Genomic DNA, 15,563 nt, shown 5'->3' on the forward strand with positions numbered 1-15,563 from the left:
TTAGGACAGCTTAATATAGCTTAAGAAAGCTTAAGAAAACTTAGGTATAGTTTAAGCTATTTCTAAGATATTCTTAAGAAAGCTTAAGCTATCTTAAGCTATACTCTACTTTATCTTAAGGTTACTTAAAGCTATCTTAAGCTATCTTAGGTAACTAAAGAGGCGTACATAAGTAAGATCCTAACAACTTGTTTAGAGATAGTAATCTATACAAGAGTACCTAGGTAGTATTCTGTACATACTCTTAGCTTATATAGAGCATAATAATAAATCAATAAATATAAGTATAAGAGACTTTTACCTAGACCAAGAGGTTACTTAATACTACTGAGATCGTCTAAGGCACCTGTATATAAGAGGGCAGGTCGTTAGAGCCTCCTTGATACTTACTTCTATCATGCCTCTTATTCTAAGAGGAATTGGTCCTGGAGAGAGATGCTGCAGCTTCTAATAGACCAGGACATATGGTATCTCATTGGTGCGATAAATTGACAATACCTCCGTACACCTTTCACACCTGATAGCGACGAGACCTACCAGGATAAGTAGCCAGCTTGTACGAAAGAAATAGAACGGGATACGAGAATAGGGGATACTGGCCATAGATGATCATGGACTCATCCTTACATGCTTCATTAACGCTCTTGGGCAGAATACAGGGAACGTGAGTATAGTGTATACATAGAGTCCCCCTATCTCGGCATGAAATCCATGTGCTAAGTGGTTGTACATGTCGCCTTCCCATCCAGAGTGTGGCAAACACTTCGCACCCCCCACGTAACAGTGCTAAAAACTTTTGGAGCGTCTATGCAAACCTGGACCGCCATTCAAACCCCAAGTCTAATGGTCAAATTTAGTGACCAGTGATTTTGTTCAGCAGACTTCCACCATTGCTCTTCTCCTTCTCAAAGATCCCGAGGATGCTCTTCCAGACCTGGCCAGGTTCTTGGCTGGCATCAACTCCCTTCCAAATACCTGTCTTCTGGTAATAACCAACAACGGGTGCGGTTTGTTGGTGATATGTTACCAGTCGCTTCTTCAAGGCGTCGGCATTGTCGTCTGATCTCTGTACTAGTGGTTCACCAGTGATATCATCCTTCATGTTCTCCTTAGGAGGATTGAACACCTTGTGATACGACCGACCAGAGGCTGGGTGTACCAGGCGGCCTGTTATCCGCGAAACGAGAAGACCGTCATCGATCTGAAGCTCAATAGCATGCTGTAATGCTTGTTTACGCTGCGCCAGCATCTCATCCAATCGCTCTGCTTGTACAACTGTCCGAGGGAAACCATCGAGGATGAAACTAATCTCAGTCAGTTGAGAGATGGGCAGCTTTCAGAAGTGGAACATACCCTCCCTTGCACTCAGCATTGTTCTCGAGCTCGGCCTTAATCATGCCAATAACGATCTCATCGCTGACAAGTCCACCTTGGTCCATGATCTTCTTGGCTTCCCGTCCCAATGGTGTCTTCTTTGCGACTTGTGACCGAAGCATGTCTCCAGTAGCCTATGTGTGGTCAGAAGAGCCCCCTATATCGCAGGGGTTATTGGCAGAGGCTTACCAAATGGCAGCAAGAGAAGCGTTGTTTGATATTAGGTGCCTGAGTTCCCTTGCCTGCAGAACGCGAATGCGAATTAGTTCATGCCTCGGCGCACGCAGGGAGACTAGACACACGTACCAGCGCCAGGAGGACCGATCAGAATCATCCTTACTCCTTCATCTGGAGAATGCTTCGTTCCATCCGAAGTATGCTTGAGTTTGTCTTCAAGCTCTTTGACCCTCGATTCAAGCTTGTTGACCATCTCTTGCAGCGATTGCACGGTGTCGTCGCCAATTGGTGCCATTGTGAAGGGATTGGGCTTCGGAAGACCTGGCCAAGGCGAGAATAATGATTCTGGTGTGGGGGGGAGTGTATGGGGAGCAAATGGCCCGTTCTGAAGAATGGAGAGGGGGGTTGAGGCAACTCGAGGAGGCGGATGAGGTTGGCCGAGTAGTAAATATGCGAAAACAGCTTGACAAAGCTAACTCGGCTTTTGAACGAGCTGGGCTTCGGATAAATCCCCGTCCCTCCAGTACGCCGAGGGAGAGGGCGGTGGGCCTTGACGGTTGACAACCAAAGATAGATAAAAGATAAAATAAAAAGGGCACAAACTCCACCCACAACTATCTATATCTACCTAGATTGGGAGTATCATCGCGTCGGGTTTCTCGTACTCTGCCGTCACAAAGCTGCAGCTGGTTCTGGCGTCCAAGCACGTGATGCGATGCTCGTGATACGCTATTCCCAATTGGCGAGCTCTTGCTGTACCGTACGCAAGGCACCTAGAGCCGCGAAAGACATAGCAGCCTCCTCGATCAACAAATCCTAAACAACCCAACCATCCTCCCCTCCACCCTCATCATGCCTGCCACTACCGCCGAAACCCTCTCCCTCGTTACAAGGAATGTTTCTGTAGCACCTCTCGTCCTCCTCTCCGTGGCAGATCATTATGGCCGCTCAGCGAAGGGCACGCGCAAACGAGTAGTTGGGGTTCTGTTAGGACAGAACGATGGAAAGAACGTCCGGGTATCAAACAGCTTTGCTGGTGAGTTTGCCCTCTCTCTTCTGCACGTTTGTGCCCTTGGGACCCGATGACTGATCCTGAGACCACTACAGTGCCTTTCGAAGAAGAGGAGAAGGATCCATCAGTGTGGTTCCTTGATCACAACTACGTCGAGTCAATGAACGATATGTTCAAGAAGATCAACGCACGAGAAAAGCTGATAGGGTGGTATCATTCTGGGCCTAAGTTGAGAGCTTCGGATTTGGAAATCAACGAATTATTCAAGAGATATACCCCGAACCCATTACTCGTAATCATCGATGTTCAACCGAAGGAGGCTGGGGTGCCAACGGATGCGTACTTCGCAGTAGAGGAGATAAAAGATGTGAGAATGACTTGAGGCGCTCTGAGGACGAATCTATGCTAATAATTCATAGGACGGAACCACCACATCCAAGACTTTCGTACATACACCTTCAATCATTGAAGCTGAGGAGGCAGAGGAGATTGGTGTTGAGCATCTGCTGAGAGATATCCGAGACGTGGCTGTTGGAACTCTGTCTACACGTGTCACATCACAACTACAATCCTTGCAAGGGCTGCATCTACGATTACGGGACATTGGGCAATATCTCCAAAAGGTCCTGGATGGAACCCTGCCTGTCAACCATGCCATCTTGGGCAACCTGCAAGATGTCTTCAACCTTCTCCCTAACCTATCCACCCCGAAACCCGCATCACATATCTCCAACGGCGTCGACGCGCCGGTTAGCAATAACAGCGAGCTGGCACATGCCATGAGCATCAAGACCAACGATCAATTGATGGCCATCTACCTGAGCAGTCTGATCCGAGCAATTACTGCCTTCCACGACCTGATCGAGAACAAGATACAAAATCGACAACAGCAAGAGGAGAAAGAAGCCAAAAAGGACGAGCCGAAGGATGAGAAAGACAAGAAGACCGCAGTTGTAAATGGCGTTAATGGGGAGGCAAAGGAGAGCAAGGACGCGGAAAAGGAAAAGGAGAAGGAGGATAAGGATAAAAAGAAGTAATGATGCAAAAACGATGGCGTTTAGTTTCGGGGGCTCAGTATGGCATATCGCAGATGCGAGATGCTATTTGTATGATAGATGCGTAGCTCGCCTTAATATCAGCTATGCAGGTATGTATGTCTTGGTTTATTTATATCTGTCTGGGATTCTTATCTGTGACTTATGCGTCAATGAAAGCCAGCCAGCCAGTCCATTACGGAACCCCCGTATTTCCTTTCCCTTTCTTCCTGACCCCTTTACAGGCTGTTCGTAGATAACACCTCTTCTTCAACCACCTGCTCCACGCACATTGATATTCCTTCCCAACAAGGTATCCCGTTATATCATCTCAAGCAAAATCCAATCCAGCCAGAGCTCTGACCTTTCTCATCCCACCTCCCCCCCAACCAGCACCCCAACCATCTCCTCCCTTCCTATCTCCCTCTCCTTCACATAACACCCTAATACACTCCTCCACCTTTCCCCCAGAAAGCAAGCCAGCAAATGCTTACAGACCGGTACCTGCCCGTCCCGCTCTCCATATCCATCTAAACACCCCCCGCCAAACCCCGCCCCCTTCTCCCGTTCCCACTCCCACTCCCCGCCCTCTTCTTGAACTTCCCATCCCTGACCCGCCCCGGGGAACGCTGCAAATGCAAATGCCGCACAGCTACAGCTCCACGCTTCGAGCCGCACCTCGTATACCCTCCCGGCCCGCGCGGCTCTCGAATTGCGGGACTGCGAGGAGTGCACGATATATACCGCGTTCTCCGGCTTATTTTTGGTCGTGCCTGCGTTTGGCTCCCCCGCTGCGGGATCGGCGCTGGACGGATGGTCCTGAGGTGGTGGGAGTAAAACAAGACGTGTGACGAGGCCTCGATCTAGCAAGTCGAGAGCCTGGAGTAGTGTGGGAGGTGGGAAGAGAACGTGAAGGGTTGTGAGGAGGGCGCGGTGGGCTGGGGGGAGGGTTTTGAGGGGATTTCCTGCTGGGGGAGAGGAGGAGGTAGGAGGGGAATCTTCTAAAGGAGGCGGGAGGGTAAGGGAGTTGAGGAGGGAGTTGAGGAGGGTGCGTGGAGTAGGGAGGACGGCGGCAGGAGGATGAGGGTTCATGCTTTCTGGCTGGTGAGGGGGAGGTGGAGGTACGTAAAACTCTAGGTAGTTGATGATGTGAAGGAGGATTTATATTGAGATGTCAGGAGGTGGGCCTCACATGGTGTGATGCACGTGGAAGCTGACCGTTAGAGAACGCGTGATGTAGGTAGAAATACCGAATTCGGTTGTAGAGTTGACCTGGACTTAATAATGTCTGGGTTACAAGGTAAGGTAGGTAGGTAAGTCCAAGAGAGATAAAATGACCGGAGAGGGGAATTCTCCATATCCTACATAAGGTATTCTACATATTCCGACAGGCCTCGGTTCTAGACTAGACCCATTCTCTGGGCTCCCTCAGGACATCAACCAGCCGTTGCTCTCTACTTCCCTTCTCAGGCTCATACATATACCTCCAGCTAGCTGTAAGAGGTAAACTCATCAAAATGCTCTCCACCCTCGCGCTAGGGGTGTTCAGGCCAAAGGCCGTACCTCTATCATGGACCAGGTTGAATTCGACATATCTCCCTCTCCTAATCTGCTGCCACTCCTTCTCCTTCTCTGTATACGGCATGTCTTTCCTCTTCATGATGATCGGGATATACGATGGTAGGAAGGCCTTCAGACAGCTTTGTGCAAAGGCAAAAGTGTTTTCCTGGTCCTTCTCACTCTCATCCAAGTCGTCAAAGAAGATCCCGCCCACACCTCGTGTCTCGCCTCGGTGTTTGTTGGAGAAGTAATTGTCGCACCACTTCTTGAAACGGGGGTAGTACGACTTATCGTGCATATCGCAGGCTTCCTTTATGGTCCTGTGGAAATGGACCGCATCTTCATCGAAGAGGTAGCACGGGGTCAGATCGGTGCCTCCACCGAACCACCACGTATTTGCCGTCCCATCTGGGTTCACGGTCTCGAAGTATCGATAGTTGAGATGGACGGTGGGGGCCATGGGGTTCTTGGGGTGCAGCACCATGCTCAAGCCGGCCGCGTAGAAATCCAGGGACTCGACATTGGGATCCATAGCCTTGTGGTTCACCCGCATCTTCTCAATTGCCGGCCGAGGAAGGGTTCCGTATACGACGCTGATATTCACACCGGCCTTTTCAAAGACATTCCCATCTTGCAGGACGGCGGAGGTGCCCCCGCCGCCATTCTCCCGTGTCCATGTGTCGATTCGAAACTTCTTGCCATCCACCTTCTCCAGCTCTCTGATGATTATCTGTTGCTGCTCCTTTATAAATGCTTCCATCCGCAACCGCATTGGGGAGTGCTCCGTGACACCAGACTCGCGCTTTGCCAGATCGTCCCTCTCGGCAATCGAAGGCCCATCAAGCTTTGACGGTTCCTCTGTAAGCTATAGGGTATCAGCAAGATGCCTTTGGTCGGTTCCTGGACAGGCGGAGAGCTACCATGGAATAGATAATAGCTCCAACAAACACGATGCCGACGGCAATTCGTGTCTTAGGAGCCCAGACGCCTCGAGGCGGTTCATGTCTCCGACCTCTGGGATTCGGGGGTCTGGGTTGATCTGCAAAGGCTCGACGGGATTGTATAGTCTGGAGAAGACGATGCGACCTGGGCCTGATGTTTGGTAAACTCTGGAGGCGCAGACATGGTCTGATTATAGAAGACATTTGGAGTGTATGCAAAGCCAGCCCGACAGCCTCTATTTTACAAAAAGCATGAGGCTAAAGAAAAGGACGGCTACAATAAGGGAGAGTAGCAGAGCGGGGGGAGTTTCAAGAGAGGACGCAGACACAGAATGGTATATCAAAGCAAAAAGTAACTCCACCTTCCTCGAAGCGCATCATCGAATGGGTGAAGCAAACACGGGCTCTTGACAGCCGTGTGTTTGCTCTGAATCGGTGCCTGATGAGGGTGAGGCATCCATATTTATCAGATAGCGCTAAACCGGGTTTGGGGTCATGACGCAGTGACACTGGGTAATAATGGGGAAGTTTCTATAATCAGAGAGTTGGGATATAGCGATAAGAGGGAGAGACGGTGTTGAAAGGGATGAAAGGGAGAGAGAGAGAGAGAAGAGAAGTGATAAAAAGAGAGAAAAGAAAGAAAAAAGAGAAGAGAAGAAGAGAAGAAGAGAAGAAGAGCCATGTCCTGTCATGTCTTGTCTTGCCCCGTGATCTCTCTGCAGCCTTCCAATTGATGTCGTGCCCGTGGTCATCATCCAGCGGGAAATCCAATAATCCCATTCTGATTCACCGCTCCGCCCGCCAATAAGCGAGGCGAGTCACATTGCGCAGAGCCCCTCGGAAGCGCCAGAACTACAACTATCTGTCTGTCTATCTTACCTTACCTTACCCTCCCCCCCCCCCGTATCGTCTTCTACTTATCCTCCTCACTACAACATCAACCAACCACCAACACTCCCCCACAAACTCTCATTCGCACCAACCTCTCCCCAATCTACCCAATACACTTCCACTTCCCATCTCACTATCCTTCCTGCTCCCTCTCCGACTTACTCCTTCCACCGTCACCATGCGATCCAAGTTCAAGGACGAGCATCCCTTCGAGAAGCGCAAGGCTGAAGCCGAACGCATCGTGAGTCTCCTCCCCCCCAAACCCCTCAACCCAACCCATCGTCCTAAGCTCACCACTCCTTGCAGCGTCAAAAATACTCTGACCGTATCCCCGTCATCTGCGAGAAGGTCGAGAAGTCGGACATCGCCACCATCGACAAGAAGAAGTACCTCGTCCCCGCCGACCTGACCGTCGGCCAGTTCGTCTACGTAATCCGCAAGCGCATCAAGCTATCGCCCGAGAAGGCCATCTTCATCTTCGTCGACGAGGTCCTACCCCCCACTGCCGCGCTCATGAGCAGCATCTACGAGGAACATAAGGGTTCGCGCTCCCCTCCCCCACCCCCACCCCCAAACGTTACGTCTTTGTTCGCGAGGTAACGGTCACTAATGCATGGTCATAGATGAGGACGGCTTTCTCTACATCTCCTACTCCGGCGAGAACACCTTCGGTGCCTTCGAGTCCGTCTAGGCACTGAGGGATCAACCTCTTCGATGCTTGGTCAACCTTCACATCTCCTAGGCGTTTTTCGGTACTCGGGCGGCGAATCCCAACAGCCCTCCTACTACTTACTCGTGTGCAACAACTCTTGATCCGTTGGCAGTTATTTCCCCTTACTCGATTCCTTTGCGCAGAGACAGAAGGGCGAGGCAGTGGGCTGAGAGGCAGAGATCGTGTCACCTGAATTACTTCGTTGGTTTGCTGGTATGCTTGGCTTCCCTGCTTGCTGGCCACACGTGAGGATGCTCTTGGTCCTTGGGCCAAGATCCGGGGACCAGACACGATAAGGGGCTGTTGCGATCTCTTACGGCCTGGGAATAGGTACAATGCGATGCTTTCTGCCAGTAATTCATTCACGTATTGCAAGTCATCATCGCTTGTGATAAAAAATGTAAACGCTGTTGGTAACAATACAAGAATAAAAATACAAGAGATCCTCCGCCCCCATTCCCCACCCTCCTCCCCCTATCCAAGCTCCCCGCCCCCCCCTATCCAACCCAAACCCCGAAGATAAGAATAAGGAGCAAAAATGCCCCAGGAGCTTTTTTTTGGAGGGGGTTTTCTTTTTTTTATATATCTATTTTTTTTGGCCTTTCTTTTTATATTTTTATATTTTTAATTCTTTTTTCTTTTGTTATTTTTTTCTTCTTCTTTCATCCTTTTCAAGAAAACAAAAACGCCCCCACCAAAAATGCAAACAGCGCACTCATCCAAAATCTCCTTTAGTCTCCACACCTTTCGGTGGGAACGGGACCAAGGCGCTGCGGCTCTTTGAAAGCCGCCCAAGCGGCGCTGTAGGTCTTCACGATAGACCGGCCGAGGGGTCGTTTCACGCGAGGCCTTTCGACTACATGATGGACACGTTCAGGGGGGTCGCTCCTAAAGGCTACCACAATCGCTGCGAAGACGCTTGGCTTCTCCAACGACTCAGACGACTTGCGTGAATTCTCGCGAGCCAGTCTTGCAGCCTTTGCTGCTTCCTTGTGGGCCAATTTGGCAGCCTTTGCTGCTTCCTTGAGAGCCAATTTTGCAGCCCTTGCTGCGTCTCTCGGGTGGGCGACTGCGGTAACTTCATAATTCCATGTGACATTCCTGCGAGGGCGAGCAGGGGCAGTCGAGACTTGCTGGGCACTGGGTTCATCATAGGCCGACCCCTTTCTAAGGCATGATTTAAGGGTAGGTGTTTCGGACCTCCGGGCCGAGTTATGACGAACCTCGCCTTGGGAGGCGGTGGTAGCTGGACTGGCGGTGGTAGATGGACCGGCGGTGGTGGATAGACCGGCTGTGGTGGATGGACCAGCATCTGTGGTACCATTTCCCTCTGTGGGATGGGGGTGAGCATTCGACATTCGGTTGAGGACAAACCGACTCTGATCGGTCATGTTCATACGAGCGAACTTTTCGGCCTCGTCATTAGTTACGCCCCGAATACCCAGACCTCTTAGGGCATTGATTGCATGCTTCGCATGATATTCGTTGATAAACGACACGCGGTCTCTATCACTGGCTACTCCACGCATGTCCAACGCAGATGCCAATCTCGGCGAGATGCCGATTTGAGCCATACGAAGGTGCAGCTGCATCCTCCGGGAAAGAGCTCGATGAGCCAAGGTTTCAAGATTGGCATCAAGCCAGGCAGGAACATTTGGATGGAGCACAAAATCGACGAACTCTCGTTCAGTCATGTCCATTGGGTGGACAAGGAAGTCCTGGAGCTTGCTGACGACCAGCTCCCACAAGACACCATTGCCATTCAAGAAGGCGATGCGAGCCTGCTGTTCGATGACGGCCCTATGGTGGGGCATGGCGGCAGCGGTAGGCTGTTGATCGCTGGGCAGGTTGATGGGAATGGGGGCTGTAGCAGACCGCAGTTGAGGAGTAAAAGTGTGTCGAGACATGATCATAGTCTCGGAGTCTGCTCTAAAGCAGGAATATACTGGAGGAGAGAGGTTGTAGAGGTTGTGGTGAGTCTCTGCGAGACGCCTGAATGGTGTCGCGAGACACTGAGATTGCAGCGGTGGCTTGCTTAAGTCGTGATGTGTTGGGACGATGCACTTTGGATGCGGTCTCCGCTCGAAGCTTGACTGAGGCGCGAGACAATGAGGTTGTGGTGGTTCTTTGATCGATGGTGGGTTTGGATTGGCACAATGTAGCAGAATGGGTTCTTTGCTTGATGTTTGAACTGCTTTGGGGCAATGAAGTGTGATTGTGTATGAGTGTGATGAAGATGGATGCATAGTGCTGGGAGAAGATCATAACAAAGGCACTCCTAGGGCGCTTTATCCATTGCCCAGGGAAGGAGCATCGTCGTGAAGCACCGTCATGGTAGAGCGTTGGGCCTCCTCCTTCCTCTGTCTTCAGTTCTTGCGGGCTACCCGCTCCTCGCCGTCTGCAGGAAAACCCAATCTCCTAATCGCAAAAGCTTCAGCTTCCAGTTCTTGAAAGATATATAAAAGGACTAGGGATAGGGCAGAAGTCTGGTAAATACCTTCGGGCAGCATCAAGGGTTTGCTGCGTGCTGCGTCCCATCTCTTTCTCTTCGCGGTTAATGCGCGTTGCAGCGGCGGAAATGCCAATGAAAAGGGCAAATATTGGGTCGCCAGCCTTGGAGATGAGATAAGCGGGAGAGGGCATCTTGGCTCTTGGGTCTTGGTGCTTTAAGTTAGGAGGTCTAAGATCTTGGGCAGTTTGAATTGGACGTGGTGTTGAGGTATTGAAATTTCACGGTCGTCTGCGTCCAAGGGAGGTCGTCTCCGCTTATGTAATACAGCAAAGCTCCCACGCGCCCTCACCTGATCTGCGCCGTTCAGAGCAAGGTAGGTAGTGTTGGGTGGATAAAACCAATGCCTCTCTTACCTATTAATTCCTGCACTAGACTTTTGGCCTTTGTTTTTCATAAGAGTTGGGTTCTCGTTCATGGTCTGTGTGAACTTCATAATATATATACACCAAGAAGGGCCACATTATATCTTTCTAAGCAGACGAAAACGCCATTTCCCGTCTCCTTGCTAACAACCATTCAATGTACACTCGATTCTTTCCACTGTTCCGTCCCCCGTCTTTCCTAAACATCCTTATTTGGACAGTGCAATATCAAAGGCTGGGATCAGAGTCTGAGCGAGCCAGAAAGAGAAGACCAACTTCGGTCCTGTCATGAGGAGCTGCAAAGATATCAGTATCGGAGCATGGGCTCGGGGTATCACATGTCAGCATACCTTTGGCACCAACCCCTTGAAGAAACTTGTGATTCCCTCGTTCTTGATCATGCTTCCGACAATCTTGAAACCGCTCTCAGGGTTCTCGAAATTTCGGTTCTGGATACGGGTCTTGATAACATCTAGAGGGGCCGACACAACCAACGACGCGGAAGCGCCTGCAATGGACGCGACGAAGTTCTGCAGCCACGTAGCTTTGTTATAATCTGTCAGACCGTAGAGGTATCCTTTCGTGAACGCGGAGCCACCGAAGAGCTGGTGATTGCATTAGCTGGGGGGCAATAATTGAAATAGACAGGAGGGAAGACAGACAGCAAATGAACCAGGCGCATTTCTAGCGGCAGTCCAACCCCAGCCTCGGTACAAACCAAAGCCCTCATCCCTCACTATCCTAATGACTCCACGACCTCGAAAGGCCTCGGGGTTTGTTTGTCGCTTGATCTTTAGGACGTCGAGCGGGAGGAGGACGATTTCACCAATACCGATTAGACTAGACAGGATGTCAATAAATGTAGAACCATTTTTCGTGAATTACTGACCTTCCAGCACACGAATGCATAATTGCCTTTCCGGTCTTTGGTCCAAAAGCCTTGTCGAACTCAGTGCCGTGGTTCTTCGCCAAGTAGTCGCGGACAAATGGTTGTCCTCCATATTTGTATATTCTCTGCAGGACCTGGAGGAGAGTCAATCTCATTGTACGAATTCGGTGCTCATGTATTATAGACCTTGTATCCAGCAGCGTAACCAAGACCTGGGAATAGCGAGAAGAATTTCTTTCCCACCGGCGCAGCAGCCTTGTCCTTGAAGACGACGGTATTTAATTGCGCGGCCGAGGTGATCTGCTCAAACAATCAGCACTCGACCTCCCCATGGCAGCTGCCAGCTTGGTATCACCCTACCCTTCCCTGGTTGCTCATTAAGCGCTTCGCAATTGTATCCACCTTCGACGAGTTAGTGTTATTCTTATCGGCCATTGTGTTGATTTGAGCATACGGGATGGAAAACAGCGAGTTCAGCAATGCCCGCAGATCCTAAATAATAACGTGAGAATGGGCTCCGAGGATTTGAATGCTCAATGGAGCAATGGACATGCCATACCTGATCCTAACAGTCTTGCCACTGTCGACTCCTTCTTGTAGTCCTTGGAGGCAGAGCCTGGTGCGACTGCTGCAATAGGCGACATTGCGGCGGCGGACAATTGGGTTTCGAGATAAAGAACAACGTAAGGATTTTCTTGTATCCTAAGTAGTTTCGTATCAAATGAATGTAGACAAGAGAATGAAGCGGAGTGTGGTTGTCCGGAAGGTCCAAATATGTTCAACAAAGTCCAGATAATTTTTAGATATCCCTCGCTCTCAAAGTCCGATTCGGCTCTTTTTTTTTATACCCCGGGTTGCACTAACGGGATACTCTTCTGCCCCATGCTCACAACTAATACTCACTTACAACTTACAAGTACCATGCTCTATCTACCTTAGGTAACGTATTGGTTGATTGGCAGACGCGTCGGGCGTCGTCTTATAGGTAGTTTTGATGTCTATGATATCATTGTATAGGTACGATAGGTGTATCATACGAATATTACCTTAAAAAAGCAGCACACATAATGACGAGGTCGATTTTAATATGGATTCAAGATACCTACATTGGAGGTAAAAGATCCACGTATCGGGAGGACTAATTGCGCTAATTAAACACCTCCATCCAGCCTTGTATTTACATTGTTTTATGTACATTCCATCTAGGTCTAGGTAGATCACAGCATGGAAGAGAGCTTACGAGAAGATAGGAGGGGTTGGACTTTACCCTATCTCACTCCGCCATATTTTCAGAGCAAACGTAGTCAGTTCCATCTTGCCATTGGAATCTCAATGGCTCACTGCCTCCAATACCTCGATAGACTCAGAACGATATGTATCATTACCAGACGGAGGGCCCTACCCAGAGTCTAACAGCAGATTCCCCGACCAACATCAGATTGAGTTTCGCCATATAGAGACGCCAGAGGTACAAAAGACAAGATACACGGTCCAAGTTTTGTCTCCATATCTCATTGCTCTAGAAGCAACTGTGCAAAATCTATGGTATCACAAGTCCTCAATCCAGCTGGAAAGTCCCACCGCTGCGTGATTAACGCCTTGCCCAAAGATGCAGCAGAGTCAAACGCCTATCCATGCAAATGTTTTAACCCACGATATCGTAACCAATCCTCGAACACGATTTCCAAACTAGTAATCGTGGAAAGTACCCACTAGCTCGTCAAGTCGAACTATTTGCCCCAACAACTTCTCTTCCTTCCCTCGAATCTCACGCAGCATGTTCAGCTGCTCTCCGGTGAGCGCCTCGTCCTGATTATCCTTCACATCTGATCGTTCCGTCAATGAGAGAATGCCACTAGCTCGGCGCCTCTCAATCTCAAGACGTTGAAGACATCTCGACATTGTTTTGTAGACGTTCTGGAGGATGATCGCGGAAACCCTAGCAGAGTCGAAGTACCAGAGAAAGATAGTGCGGGCATTGGTGCGAGTTGCATCTTTTGGGACTTCCTGTATGTCAACCATGCCTGCCATTTGCATCTCAGCCAGCTTCGTTCGAATGTCTTTCTGCTTCATCAGAGCCAGAGGCGAAAGTTGCTTTTCGTCTATCTTTCCCATCTTGCGCATCATCCGAGCGAGACGGTGCCCAGCCGTGCCGAAGTTTTCCAAAAGAATTGAGTCGAGCTCTGACTGTTGTAAAAAGTAAACCAGACGTTCAAAGTCGACCGTCCATTCCCCCTGGCCACGGGTTCCACAACGACGCAAAAAATGACATTCATCTGCTGCCAATAACATCAGGTGGTTCTTGATCTGAGTGATCCGATTTCCGCGATCCTCAGGCTCCGGTGGCTTAGGGGGCATGTCTTGGAATGTAACCTTTGCGCGCTTGGGAGCCTTCGTTGCAACGCCACCTTCGCCACGGCTCTCAAAGTCCTCGTCCACCTCTGGTATATTTCCATTCCCATTCATCTCGTGATCCTCTTCCTCGGATTCATCTTCATCTGTGCTAGCTTCACCTTCAACCTGTGCTTCAGTATCGCCATCTGATCTTCCCTTGCCGGACCTATTCGTTTTCAATAGCTTCTTGGTGTCAATCTTGTCACCTGGTGCTTTCCCGATACCTGTTCCGACGTTGATAGATTTGCTGATTGCAGCAGCAAGCTCCATGGTGGTAACAGTAGGTCCATCTGGAAGGTCTTCGGCATCGTCGACACTATGATCTCGCCGGCATCGTGGTATGCTTTCCTCCATGAGTCTGAGCAGTTCCGCATAAACGTATGAAGTGGTCTCGCCGATTCTATGATTTGCAAACTCAGCGAGTCGTAGATTACGAAGAGCGACTGTGCATTTCTCGTAGTTGACGCGTACAACCAGATCCCGCTTTATGCAAGTTAGCATGCGATCTTATCCCGTTCCAGAAACCAGAGAAACCCACTTCAAGTCTAAGAACCTCATCCTCGTGGTCATGGTTGCCGTTGACGGCAAGGTCACCATTTGCGAGTTTCCTCCGCTTAGCATCCCCATTGGTGCCGGTAACACCATTCCAGGCTCTCTTTGTGCCCTGCCGCTTCCAATCCCGCCCTTCGGATCTGAGGGATTCCAGTTTATCACGGATCCTGTTCTTCATCTGTTCTTTCTGCTTTGTGCCCTTGGGGCCACCTGTGAATTCATCTCTGAGGATGGTCTTCTCTACATCGTTGTATGTATCGTCCGGGCTTCGAAACATCGCCTCGACAACAGGCTCAACGAAACCAGCCTCGAGTAAATCATACAACATGGAATCCACTTTCCCGGCAGAGAAAACATGTGTATCATCCTCCCGTCCTGTGGAACTCGCCGCAACAACTTCGTTACTATTACCGTTGATACGTGACTCCGTACTGGACCGATATGCGTCGGCAAGGTCGCAAACTCTGGTATGGCCTAGCAGGAACAGATTCAGCACTAGGTCTCGTGCCAAAGCGCCATATCTGCTTTCCAAAACCTCCAAGATCTTTCCAGACCTAACCAGTCCGTATGCAGAGTCCTGATTTGCCTCGTAATACGTGGTTTCGCCTTCTTCGAAGTAGTAGACGAGGTTTTGTTGGATGAGAACTACCAGACCATGCCGTAGCTGGCGCCTGGTGAGACGAGTGTGCTGGCCAAGACTGTGTATTGGGAGCCGTCCTCTTCGTAAAAGGATTGTAAAAATCCGCTGTACAGCGTCAGACGTGTCCAAACCAAGAGACTTCACTCAGCCCCGTCAAGAGGTGCAAAGATTTTGCAGAAAAACATTTCTTTAAATCTAGTACTGGGAGGTGGCAGACATACAGAGGTTAATTCGCCGTAGGTCTCATCGACAAGTAGAGAATAGAGCTCCACTGCGTCCTTTGTCTGCGTCTGCATCAGTTTCTGTAGCTATTCGCATGGGAAGAAAAAAGTGCGGTGGTGCTGAAGATAGTGTAAAAAACAGAAAACATACTTGAGACATCTTCTGCTGCTAGAGACTACCTCAAGATCTCTAGAGCTACCACAAATACTACCGGTGCTTCATTGACGGTTATCAATGTCAGAATCGCAGGTCTCGTAGAGGAAAAATCATTTGCTACCATGGTCGGCCACG

At 49.8% G+C, this 15,563-nt stretch overlaps 11 protein-coding genes across 11 annotated transcripts; 3 read left to right on the top strand and 8 right to left on the bottom strand.

Annotated features, from left to right (window-relative positions):
• Positions 1 to 853: 853 nt before the first annotated feature.
• On the bottom strand, positions 854 to 1,867 carry M430DRAFT_56760 (hypothetical protein; the record flags this gene model as incomplete). The annotated part of the gene is made up of 4 exons (XM_024868634.1): positions 1,681 to 1,867; positions 1,564 to 1,616; positions 1,354 to 1,508; positions 854 to 1,304 (listed from the first exon to the last, which is right to left on the bottom strand). Exons 1-4 carry the CDS (start codon positions 1,844 to 1,846, stop codon positions 854 to 856), a joined length of 825 nt encoding a protein of 274 aa, XP_024722935.1. The 5' UTR covers positions 1,847 to 1,867.
• Positions 1,863 to 2,191, top strand: M430DRAFT_33569 (hypothetical protein). Its single transcript, XM_024866390.1, has one exon. It carries the CDS (start codon positions 1,927 to 1,929, stop codon positions 2,110 to 2,112), a length of 186 nt encoding a protein of 61 aa, XP_024722936.1. The 5' UTR covers positions 1,863 to 1,926; the 3' UTR covers positions 2,113 to 2,191.
• A 212-nt stretch (positions 2,192 to 2,403) lies between these two features.
• On the top strand, positions 2,404 to 3,600 carry M430DRAFT_96684 (hypothetical protein; the record flags this gene model as incomplete). Its single annotated transcript, XM_024869980.1, has 3 exons — positions 2,404 to 2,587; positions 2,659 to 2,930; positions 2,983 to 3,600. The coding sequence occupies 3 exons, from the start codon at positions 2,404 to 2,406 to the stop codon at positions 3,598 to 3,600; spliced, it is 1,074 nt and encodes a 357-aa protein (XP_024722937.1).
• A 105-nt stretch (positions 3,601 to 3,705) lies between these two features.
• M430DRAFT_33570 (hypothetical protein) lies at positions 3,706 to 4,825 on the bottom strand. Its single transcript, XM_024866391.1, has one exon. It carries the CDS (start codon positions 4,687 to 4,689, stop codon positions 3,967 to 3,969), a length of 723 nt encoding a protein of 240 aa, XP_024722938.1. The 5' UTR covers positions 4,690 to 4,825; the 3' UTR covers positions 3,706 to 3,966.
• Positions 4,826 to 4,868: 43 nt separating this feature from the next.
• Positions 4,869 to 6,684, bottom strand: M430DRAFT_33571 (hypothetical protein). Its single transcript, XM_024866392.1, has 2 exons — positions 6,078 to 6,684; positions 4,869 to 6,022 (listed from the first exon to the last, which is right to left on the bottom strand). Exons 1-2 carry the CDS (start codon positions 6,300 to 6,302, stop codon positions 5,003 to 5,005), a joined length of 1,245 nt encoding a protein of 414 aa, XP_024722939.1. The 5' UTR covers positions 6,303 to 6,684; the 3' UTR covers positions 4,869 to 5,002.
• Positions 6,439 to 6,987, bottom strand: M430DRAFT_210792 (hypothetical protein). The gene has a single exon (XM_024864435.1). It carries the CDS (start codon positions 6,851 to 6,853, stop codon positions 6,575 to 6,577), a length of 279 nt encoding a protein of 92 aa, XP_024722940.1. The 5' UTR covers positions 6,854 to 6,987; the 3' UTR covers positions 6,439 to 6,574.
• Positions 6,988 to 7,058: 71 nt separating this feature from the next.
• On the top strand, positions 7,059 to 7,680 carry M430DRAFT_40129 (hypothetical protein; the record flags this gene model as incomplete). The annotated part of the gene is made up of 3 exons (XM_024867368.1): positions 7,059 to 7,230; positions 7,296 to 7,530; positions 7,613 to 7,680. The coding sequence occupies exons 1-3, from the start codon at positions 7,168 to 7,170 to the stop codon at positions 7,678 to 7,680; spliced, it is 366 nt and encodes a 121-aa protein (XP_024722941.1). The 5' UTR covers positions 7,059 to 7,167.
• A 618-nt stretch (positions 7,681 to 8,298) lies between these two features.
• M430DRAFT_135264 (hypothetical protein) lies at positions 8,299 to 10,404 on the bottom strand. Its single transcript, XM_024862397.1, has 2 exons — positions 10,199 to 10,404; positions 8,299 to 10,119 (listed from the first exon to the last, which is right to left on the bottom strand). The coding sequence occupies exon 2, from the start codon at positions 9,945 to 9,947 to the stop codon at positions 8,433 to 8,435; it is 1,515 nt and encodes a 504-aa protein (XP_024722942.1). The 5' UTR covers positions 9,948 to 10,119; positions 10,199 to 10,404; the 3' UTR covers positions 8,299 to 8,432.
• On the bottom strand, positions 10,068 to 10,344 carry M430DRAFT_16842 (hypothetical protein; the record flags this gene model as incomplete). Its single annotated transcript, XM_024863540.1, has 2 exons — positions 10,068 to 10,119; positions 10,199 to 10,344. 2 exons carry the CDS (start codon positions 10,342 to 10,344, stop codon positions 10,068 to 10,070), a joined length of 198 nt encoding a protein of 65 aa, XP_024722943.1.
• Positions 10,405 to 10,778: 374 nt separating the features above from the next.
• On the bottom strand, positions 10,779 to 12,267 carry M430DRAFT_40132 (hypothetical protein). Its single transcript, XM_024867369.1, has 8 exons — positions 12,024 to 12,267; positions 11,919 to 11,956; positions 11,825 to 11,866; positions 11,651 to 11,764; positions 11,465 to 11,598; positions 11,238 to 11,415; positions 10,926 to 11,180; positions 10,779 to 10,871 (listed from the first exon to the last, which is right to left on the bottom strand). The coding sequence occupies exons 1-8, from the start codon at positions 12,106 to 12,108 to the stop codon at positions 10,785 to 10,787; spliced, it is 933 nt and encodes a 310-aa protein (XP_024722944.1). The 5' UTR covers positions 12,109 to 12,267; the 3' UTR covers positions 10,779 to 10,784.
• A 539-nt stretch (positions 12,268 to 12,806) lies between these two features.
• M430DRAFT_33574 (hypothetical protein) lies at positions 12,807 to 15,542 on the bottom strand. The gene is made up of 4 exons (XM_024866393.1): positions 15,423 to 15,542; positions 15,272 to 15,334; positions 14,397 to 15,155; positions 12,807 to 14,341 (listed from the first exon to the last, which is right to left on the bottom strand). The coding sequence occupies exons 1-4, from the start codon at positions 15,429 to 15,431 to the stop codon at positions 13,154 to 13,156; spliced, it is 2,019 nt and encodes a 672-aa protein (XP_024722945.1). The 5' UTR covers positions 15,432 to 15,542; the 3' UTR covers positions 12,807 to 13,153.
• Between the last annotated feature and the right edge of the window lie 21 nt (positions 15,543 to 15,563).

The sequence above is a fragment of the Amorphotheca resinae genome (genome assembly GCF_003019875.1).
Source record: "Amorphotheca resinae ATCC 22711 unplaced genomic scaffold M430scaffold_3, whole genome shotgun sequence".
NCBI lineage: Eukaryota > Fungi > Ascomycota > Leotiomycetes > Helotiales > Amorphothecaceae > Amorphotheca > Amorphotheca resinae.